Source organism: Salvelinus alpinus, chromosome 6, assembly GCF_045679555.1.
Source record: "Salvelinus alpinus chromosome 6, SLU_Salpinus.1, whole genome shotgun sequence".
NCBI classification, from domain to species: Eukaryota; Metazoa; Chordata; class Actinopteri; order Salmoniformes; family Salmonidae; genus Salvelinus; species Salvelinus alpinus.
The window spans coordinates 47,373,546-47,383,619 of NC_092091.1; the positions used below are offsets into that span (position 1 = coordinate 47,373,546).

The window sequence follows — 10,074 nt, forward strand, 5'->3', positions numbered from 1 at the left end:
GCGACTTATGGTAGACAAATTAACATTCAATTCTCTGACAACAGCTCTGGTGGACAGTCCTGCAGTCAGCATTCCAATTGCATGCTCACTCTAAACTTGATATCTGTGGCATTATGTTGTGTGACAAAACTGCACATTTTAGAGTGGCCTTTTATTGTCCGCAGCACAAGGTGCACCGGTGTAATGGTCATGCTGTTTAATCAGCTTCTTGATATGCCACATCGCTTCTTGATATGCAAAACCTGTCAGGTAGATGTATTATCTTGGCAAAGGATAAATGCTTACTAACAGGAATGAAAACAAATTTGTGCACATCATTTGAGAGAAATAAGCTTTTTGTGCATATAGAACATTTCTGGGATCTTTTATTTCAGCTCATGAAACATAGAACCAACACTTTACATTTTTGTTTAGTAGTTACATGACGGAGAGCTTGCTATGTGGCATTGAAGAATTCTCAGATTTTACAAAAAATTTTGGTGTACCATATTTTGGTGTACCAATAAACATTTTCATAGCTTATATCACTTTTACCTGAAAAACAGGTAAACAATCATTGTTCAGCATAGTTTTGTTGAGGAATATGAAGAAACATCAAGTATAATAATCCTTCTTAAAAGGGCCCAAAACACACATTGATCTACCAGTTTGTACTTCCCAGTTAACCAGCAGCCAAAGGAAACATATTTGTTTCCCCATAAAATACACAAGGAGACTTTGTAAAACAGTCAAACATTGGTATTCCCCCTGTCCCTCAAGTTGTTTCTCTGTAGATAAAGCAAAACATTGTCAATGTCAAGAAATTGCTTGTCATTTGGAATGATTTTGACAGGGAAGTGCATTTAAATAATGTATGAATAATGCATTTAAATACATTGTAGTTGGCTAGTTCCCAAAAAGCAGCATTGACTGTCAAACATCATTTAAAATGTCTCATTCAACTTCAGTCACAATGTTGTGAAGTTTCAAATATTCAAATGTGAAGTAGTGTCAGAAAAAAAAGAAGTTGGTTCTGGTGTTGCTTGTCACAAACATTGGCTAACCTTTGGCTTGAGTAGTATAACAAGCGTTCTTCTTGGCTAGTTATTTTCTTGTGTGACTTGACCACTTCCAATACATTCTCTTCCCTCTCTGATCCACCCTTGTTTTGACATTTCCACCCATTGTGCAACTAGAGGTGGACCCAAGTATAGACTTGGGTCCTTGTACCACACGCAACACACAAAACCAATAACATTATCAGGTCCACCTCTACAACTCAGCACCTCTTCAGCCCCACACCACCCCAAGGCACAGTCAGGGATCAGTCACTCAATCAGAACAGGTCAGTACAATACAATAGACCTTCACAGTCAACGTCATTGACGTCCATCTATCCGTCCCTCCTCACCCTCCCTCGCATTCCTCTTGTCCTTCCACTCTGATATAGTGCAGTGGCTCAGACTTAGACCAAATATGGGCCCATCTGTCCCTGTGTACTGTGTTCCACCTCCTCAAATCTCAATCTTAAACCAGCTCAAAACCAGCCCAGACCAGTTCAAACCGACTCAAACCAGCTCCCTGCACCTGAGGAGACACGCCTAGCACTACCAGCCATGGTAGACAGTACATCACTGGCTGTGCAAGCTTTGATTGGAGTCAATAACACACATCCATCCTTCTATGGGCTACTTATTCTTGGCTTGGCTTTCTGAAGTTGCTCCCCCGTTGGATGCAGTGGGGGCATTGGCGGTTTCAGGTCGTGGTTTAGATTTAGGAGCGGAGTCTGGCTCCCAGAGGAAGAACTCGTGCAGGAGGGTGTTGACGCTCTCGGGACACTCCATCATCACCATGTGACTGCCCTCATTGATTATCTTCAGGAAGGCCAGCAGCAAGATCTGAGAGGAGGTAGAGAGGTTAGATTAGGTTTAAAGAAAGGGTTAAAGTTGGCGGTAAAGGTTTCTCTCTCACCTCTGCCATGCGTTGATCCTCCTCCACGGGCACAAACTTGTCGTACATGCCGTGCACCAGTAGGATGGGCACAGTGATCTCTGCATGGTACACCTCGTCGCCCTCGGGCCAGTACTGGCCACTCATCATGGCACGCAGCACGAAGGAGGACACGTTGAAAGCATTGTTGTCTTTCAACAGCTGCTTCTCCTTCGCACCCTGGTGGGCAAACCCAGCCCTGAGGGAGGCAGAGGAGAGAGTGAGTAGGATATAGGATATCATACTTGAACGTCATAGACGGAAAGATATTTGTACTGAAGTTTGTCTGTATGGGAAGGAAGGCGCACACACACACACACACTCTCTCGCTCTTACTTGAGAAAGCTCCAGGAGAGGCAGGGGGAGAGGCAGTGCAGGACGCAGGTGGGCAGGTTGAAGATGGAACAAAGGCTGGGCTCCAGGGCTGTGGGGCCTCCTCCGTTTATCATCACCACCTTGTGGACCTGGTCGGGGTACTCATGGGCCAGGAATGTACAGAATGACACACTGTACAAAGAGAGAGATGGAGAGAGTCTGGGAGAGCAAAAGGCAGAAAATACAATATGTAGTGTCTATAACTAACACACTTCTGTCTAACTCACCCATAAGAGTGTCCGATGAGAATGTTCCTTTTCCGTGCATATCTCTTAAAGATGGCCCTCATGTCCTCGGCCAGGGCATAGAACGTGTATGCCGCCGCGATCTGGGGCGCCGAGCTCGCCCCGTGACCTACCAGATCTGGCACGATGACCTCATAGCCCAGACGGAAGAAGAAGTCCAGCTGACTGCCCCAGATGTCCAGCGAGCCGCCCACACCGTGCACAAAGAACAGTGCCACGTCCGCGTGTGTCCCCTTACATGATGTGATCCTCCTCTCGCTGTCGATCACCACTGTGCGCTTGGGCTTCCGCCGTCGCTTCCGGGGCTGCTGGGCCAGATCTGGGGCTAATTCGAGGATCGGGGCTGGAGCTGTTGCCGCTCCCCCTGCCCCACTTCCCCCTGTCCCAACCACTGACCCTGTCTTGTCCACTTTGGTGTCAGGATTGGGAGTTGGATTGGAAGGTGGGTCTGCGAGCTCTACCTCTACTGTACAGTTGGGTTCTGCTTCTCCGTTCGGAGCATGTAACAGCTCCTGTCTCACCGCATCCCCCAGGTTTTCTATCAGTAGCTGTCCGTTACGATACACTGTGATCTTCCTCTTGCAGTGGACGCTTCCCCCTGGCCCGCTGGGCTCTTCCTCCACCTCCCGCTCCGGGATGACGTGTCGGACCCTCAGGACGCGACCTGGTTTGACCTCCACAAACTCGTAGCCGTCAGCGGGTTCTGAGGTTTCTATGGGAACCACAACGTTGGCCGACTTCCCTGTCAGGCAGCAGAGGAGGCCGTCCAAAAAGGTGGTCAGCATGGCTGCCCCTGAATGTTCACACACATAGACATAAACATGAGTCAATTGCATATGAATAATGAAGGCAATGGCTGACGATACATAGGCGGCTGTTTCCCTATACATATACAAATATAAGGAAACACGCACCCACTAACAGCATCCACACACAAACACATGCTGCTAGGATAATCCCTAATCTAAAGCCGTTAGGGGTAAGGTTAGACTACGTGAACAGAGTCCACTCTTAGAATCCCAGCACAACAGAATAACGAGCGCAATATATATCAGGAATGGGAGAGGAACTCCTTTGACACGTGGGTGGCTAGTTAATACCACAGAAACTTGACCATTTTCCTTCAGACGTGGCCCATAAATAGGCTCTTCTATCAAGCCTCTTTCCCCTAGTGAGGCCTTAGAAGTATTAATAGAAAGGGGGGACAGTAATAGCCCATGGCTGAGTTAAAGCCGGCTACAGTGTGCCCATGTGTGCCCCCTGTGTCTTTCGGAATTATTACAGTTCATAGGACCCAAGGCCTGGGGTGAATATTGTTGAGGCTACAAAGCAAGAACATGTGTGTTTGTTTTGATCAGCAAAGTAAATGACAAACTTTGCATTTCATTGCTGATGCTGTTTTCCAACTACAGTTTTTTGGGGGGGAATACTTAAACAATGGTTGCGTGATTTTTGGGCTGTTACAATCTGATTATGGAATGGGGTATTTGGGAGTGGGACTGCTCCGAATGAAGCGAAGATGACATGCATTCACAGATGTTGCCCACACAAACATAATCTGGCTCAGGACAGCCCTTGTAAAGGGATTGGGGTGTGGCTCTTCTTTAAGATCCCTTTCATTCAAATAAACTATTCTGAGTGGGCAGCATCTTGGCTTTTAACATAGACTTGTTAGACACTGTTTTCACATATTGACAAACAACTGACAAAATGTTCCTGACAAAAGAACAAAACAAATCAGACCAAACCAGATCGTTACAACTACTGATATGTATTCACACTATGTCCTCTCGCTGTGTATGTATTATTTGCTGAGCAGCGACTCTTAAGATAAGTGTTGTTTATCAGACTGGCAACCGAAGAGAGAGTCAAGCTGGGTCTGTCTCCTGTGGTATTAGTCTTCCTGCTGCTCTGCTCACCTTTCTTTCCTGGGAAAGGAGCGATTACACCCATTTCTTTCTCTCCCTCCAGACACACTGCAATATATTTGTCTATCTATCCTTTCTAAAATAAAAAAAATGTGGTTCTCCATAAACAATTCTTTCAACTTTTGTGTTTGCAATAGAATATAATAGAATAGGCCGGAGATGTCTTTTCTTTTGTGGTTTGATGTTGGAACCAGACTTTCCCTTTGTACAACCTCAGACTTTTCAACCCCCACTGCTCACTGTGGTTGGATGAGGCTTATAGTAACAATGTAGCATATAACTCCGCTCCTCTCGTTTTCTCCCCCCCTCTCTTTCGCTTACTTGCACTTCCTCAGCCCACACAGTGTTCTGTGGTGCTGTGTGTTTTGTGATAGCTGTAGGCCTTGATGTCTGACACATCAGGTTTGAACTATTGAAAAACGTGTCCCTCGACTACTGTGGCGTGGCCCTCCATTTTCTCTCAGTGTAGATTCTCACAGGAGGCATGGCCAGCATGTAAAGACCCTGTCCTGTGTTTAAAAGGTAAACCTCTTATTGGCTACCTAACTTACTGGTATATATATAGCTTACAGTAATAGCTTACTGTATTTCTACAATCAGAGACCATACACTTTACTGTTAATAAGTAGTCCATTTCAGGTGTCATTTTAGGTAGAAAACTGATACAGATTGCATCCCCCTCCATAAATGACTGCCTTTAAACTACACCTATCCCTCCTTTTCATAGCAGTCTCCCTCAGTGCTCATCTGCTGTATATATTATTCAATAACCAGGAGTATAGATGCTATAAGTTTAAATTATTCAGAAGTCCAGTGATGCCTAAAAACAGACTCAGTGTCTCGTCACAACACACTGAATGACAAATCACTGAGTGGAACCTCTCACATTAACGCCACCGTGGGCTTATTTGTGGTGTGGCACACAACGGTTTTACATCTCTCATACTCCAACTATTCTATTCATTTTGCTAATGTTGACATCATTCATATGTGGTCTTATCTGAATAATAAGTATTCGAAGGTACTGCCACCCACTTTCTTGGCCAATAACGCTGTTATCAGCATAACAAGGCACTGGCTACAAATAGCAGAAGTCCCACACACATTCTTAGTGTGCACACTCATTAAAATCCCTCCGCTGTCTACCCACTGAGGAACAAGGGTGTAACTTTTTGGCAACGTCAATTTCAGCAATTGGGTCAAAATCGCTGGTCCATGTGCAAATTTAGTCAATCCTTCAAATTGGCCGGTGATATCTGCAAGGCTAGCAGTAGCAACACAGAGACTTCCTGCCAATGGCGTAGCTAAAACAGTGTTGCATAAGCCCAGATCAAAGGGTACTCTGTGTAGGGATTGGCGCTTAGAAAAGAGCAGATAGCGTCAGATGGATTAAAACACATTATGGCCTGTGCTGACAGTCTCGGGCCTGCTAAGGGTCAACAAACACTAACAATAATCCTTCTTCTTCTTCTAGGTGTGTCTACAGGCATGCTTCTGTTCTGCACGATGCAAAGTGGCATCCTTAATATATTAAGGTCCCAATACTATGTGATTGTATGTAGTTCTGTCCTTCAGCTGTCATTGTCTATTCATGTTATGTATTATGTCATATTTTATGTTTTGTGTGGACCCCAGGAAGAGTAGCTGCAGTTTTGGGGATCCTAATCAAATACTAACAATGGCTCCAACTTCTGTGGATGAGTGTCAGGACAATTGATTTGTTGGCTCATGGTGAGAGTCAACCATGAGATGTGCATAGGCTACATGGGATCAATCGATACTTTAAAAATGGTGTTGAAATCTGATGCTAAGCAGACTCTAAATTCATGTATACATACATGTTGTATATTCTGTACTAAATCAGAGGCGAGACCAACCACGAGAGAAGTCTCTGAGGAGTTGATCAAAATCAGAGCCTATTTGGTACTAAAAACACAATCATTTCTAAATGCTGCTGAGAATGTGTTCATTATCCTCCAATGGACTGGTGTCAGCTGGAGGATCCAATCAATATCAGCTACTTTACAAGGCAACACATCACATGACCTATCACTGGGTGACATCTTCAAATCAATACACAGGATCGGTGCTTTGTCTTGAATACAAATAATCAAAACAATTGGTCACAAAACCAATCAAATAGAATATTGGTGTGACATTAAATACAAAACACATCCTGAGGTAGTCGGGAACATTATTTTCATGACGATGGATTAATAATGTATCTATTTATAGAATTATTAGGCCTTTTTCAAGCTTATTTTGAAAACCTCAACCAGTACAATATAATCTCAGGAATGTCATGCAATAAGTGGGCTGTCCAAAGGACAAATCCTATCAGGGCTCTCATGAATCACATGTCAATAATTAAGTCATATCGCAACTGAAATTAATCTAATATCATGTATTGTTATTAGTTGGATACAACAATATATATATACACATTGTAGGCTATCTAATAAATGAGGTAGTTTATTTGCTACTGTTCCGTTTACTATAGGTCCCCTTCCATAGAATGGAAAACAACAAAGCGTGGATCACTGACGGATGTCTGATCCAGAAAATATACAGCAAACGCCAGAATGTTTTTCACCTTTTGTTCACCAATTCTCAAGATGCATTAGATCAGCCATACCACTTTACACACAAGTAATACCACATCCCCACTTTGGTATTTGATTTAGGCTAATTCAATTCGGAGAATTTGTTATGCAACTGGTTTAGTGTATCTCCCTAATTTCCCGGTGCGTTCTCTTTTTGCCTTCTGTTGACACGAAATACAATTATAATCATACATCAGGCTTCATTCATATACAGTCTCAACAACGAAGAATCATACCTTATTATTGTCGAAGTCCACAGGGGTAAAATTGTTAGATAATACGCTTCTTTCTCGGTATACTGCGTCTTGGAAGCAGGCGCGCTATAATCTGTTGCAGCCAATCCAATAATCTAATCTAATTGGAGTCAGCAGCACTGTTCTCAACCTCAAAATTCTTATCCGTTGGTTTACCTGATAAACGACAAAAAATGGAAACCAAGGTGCATTATCAATTCCATTGCATATTGGACGTGCCCGTGGGCGCATAGTGGATGCGCACGCCAGGTGTCTATCTACATGTGGAGGTTTTTAATCCATTGTAAAGCGCACCGTTCACTCTTTTCCAATTGTTCCCTGGTCCCGTGACTGCCTCTCTGAAACCTGGCCTCAGAGCAAAACGTATTATATTTGACTAAAATCCGGGTCACTCCATTTAGTATAAAATGTTACTTTACATTAGGTTACATTACATTGGCCCTAGCAATGTAATAACGGTCGTAAAATATAATATGAATTATAGGATGTATAGTAGTATGATATGCTACGTTCGACTGCTTTAGTATGATATGCTATGTTAGGTTAGGGTTAGGAGTAGGGTTAAATTTAAGAGTTAAGGTTAGGTGAAGGGTTAGGTAACATGCTAAGTAGTTGCATAGTAGCAAGTAGGCGAAAAGTTGCTAATTAGCTAAAATACTAAAGTTGTCCGTAATGAGATTCGAACACGCAACCTTTGGGTTGCTAGACTTTCGCATTAAACACCAACCCAACCCTACTCTACCCTACCCTACCCTACCCAACCCAACCCAACCCAACCCAACCCAACCCTACCCACTACCCTCCAGATTGCAAGACATTTGCGTTAAATGTCCACCCCACCCACCCACCGCCTTTCCTTTCATTTTTTGACTTAAGTAACTTACTGTCCATACCAAACGTAACATATCATACTATTTGAGCAGGGTTGGGTAGGTTACTTTCTAAATGTAATCCGTTAGTTACTAGTTACCTGTCCAAAATTGTAATCAGTAACATAATTTTGGGATTACCCAAACTCTGATTAAATTCAGTTACTTTTAGATTACTTTCCCCTTAGGGGGCTTTACAAGATACCAATTGAACAACATCTATTGCAAGATAAATTAATGTTAGCGTTTAGATAACTGCCCATAAATGGGTGTTGCATTTGACTTTATGGGTTGGTTATGTAGGCTTCTTCTAACCCATTGCTTTCCACTAAAGATAATAATATGATTAGGTTATATCTTTACATTAAAAACCAAAGTCTGTCAGATTTCCAGTCATTCCAATTAATTGAATACCCCTTGATCTTCAAGAATAGGACTTGGAAATATGGTATAGTATAGATTAGCCAAATTATTTTACCTGAACATAACCCAAAAACGAAGGATTTATTAGCCTACTCTGTTGTTTAAGATTTTGTTCGTCATGGAGGACTTTTTGGACTCATTGCTTCAAGTTGAAAAAGAAATGCTGCTCTCGTGGAAGGGCATGCTTTGAGCACTACTAAAAAGTTGGTGACCCTTTGATATCTCTATAATTTGCAGATGTTTAAAGGGCGAATCCACAGTTGAAACAATAACAAAGCTGTTAAAAGACGAGAGATGGGCCTGGAGAAATGTAACCACTTGCAGATTAATAGACAGAGCTATGGATGCAAGGACTGACACTCTATTATATCAAAAGTATTGTTTTAAACATATTTTATCAGGCTACACAGTGTTTGTTTACATTTACAATGTTTACAAACATTGGAGGGAAAAAAAGCTTATATTTTTGATTCTCATGGGTGTGACAGTTGAACTAAGCTCATGATCTGACTAGGATCTCTTTTAGTACTCATTTGGACTAATCTTCCAAGAATCCTTAAATATAAAAAAAAATACAATTTATAATACCATCACATTTTCACATAACACACTGTTACAAATAACAGACATAATATCAAATCAAATCAAATCAAGTTTATTTTATATAGCCCTTCGTACATCAGCTAATATCTCGAAGTGCTGTACAGACACCCAGCCTAAAACCCCAAACAGCAAGCAATGCAGGTGTAGAAGCACGGTGGCTAGGAAAAACTCCCTAGAAAGGCCAAAACCTAGGAATAATACACTGACATATTGACCAGATAAATACTCTGACAGTCTGAAAATATAGATTGGTTCCTTCATCTACCATAGTCCTGCACAACCTTCAAAGTATTGTATTTAAATGGTTCTAAAGTATTGTTTGAATTAATAAAGATTTCTGGTTTGCTCAGATAAATTATTACATTTCTTTATTGCTCTGAATCTAAAATGTTATTTTGCCTATTTCTCTTTTCTGCCGGAATTACACATAGATGGTGGACAATCTATTCCTAGTATTGAATGTCTGTCTCTTATCAACTGAATACCGTTGTGAATGGAGTTTGGCCTCATGCAACCGCTGTCAGATATCAAAAAAGCTTTACGGCAAAAGCACAATATTCAATAATCTGAGAACAGCGTTCAGCTACAAAAGCAAGCCATACAGTTACCCGCTAAATTGTGGAGTCAACAAAAGTCATAAATAGCATTATAAATCTTCACTTACCTTTGCTGATCTTCATCAGAATGCACTCCCAGGACTCCCACTTCCACAAGAAATGTTCGTTTTGTTCGGTAATGTCCATCATTTATGTCAAAATAGCTACTTTTGTTAGCGCGTTTGGTAAACAAATCCAAAGTCACGAAGC

At 42.1% G+C, this 10,074-nt stretch overlaps 1 protein-coding gene across 1 annotated transcript; it reads right to left on the reverse strand.

Moving 5' to 3' along the window:
- Window positions 1-347: 347 nt before the first annotated feature.
- On the reverse strand, window positions 348-7,652 carry LOC139578762 (protein ABHD8-like). Its single transcript, XM_071406753.1, has 5 exons — window positions 7,356-7,652; window positions 2,571-3,381; window positions 2,305-2,475; window positions 1,951-2,167; window positions 348-1,877 (listed from the first exon to the last, which is right to left on the reverse strand). The coding sequence occupies exons 2-5, from the start codon at window positions 3,371-3,373 to the stop codon at window positions 1,668-1,670; spliced, it is 1,401 nt and encodes a 466-aa protein (XP_071262854.1). The 5' UTR covers window positions 3,374-3,381; window positions 7,356-7,652; the 3' UTR covers window positions 348-1,667.
- Window positions 7,653-10,074: the final 2,422 nt, after the last annotated feature.

What these genes read in the sequence shown, in the direction of transcription:
- LOC139578762 (XM_071406753.1), bottom strand. Translation starts at nt 3,373, where the DNA reads ATGCTGACCACCTTTTTGGACGGCCTCCTCTGCTGCCTGACAGGGAAG. An exon ending in CTCATCGGACACTCTTATGG is followed by an intron (nt 2,476 to 2,570) that starts GTGAGTTAGACA and finishes CTCTTTGTACAG; the next exon opens with TGTGTCATTCTGTACATTCC. An exon ending in AGGATCAACGCATGGCAGAG is followed by an intron (nt 1,878 to 1,950) that starts GTGAGAGAGAAA and finishes ACCTCCTCTCAG; the next exon opens with ATCTTGCTGCTGGCCTTCCT.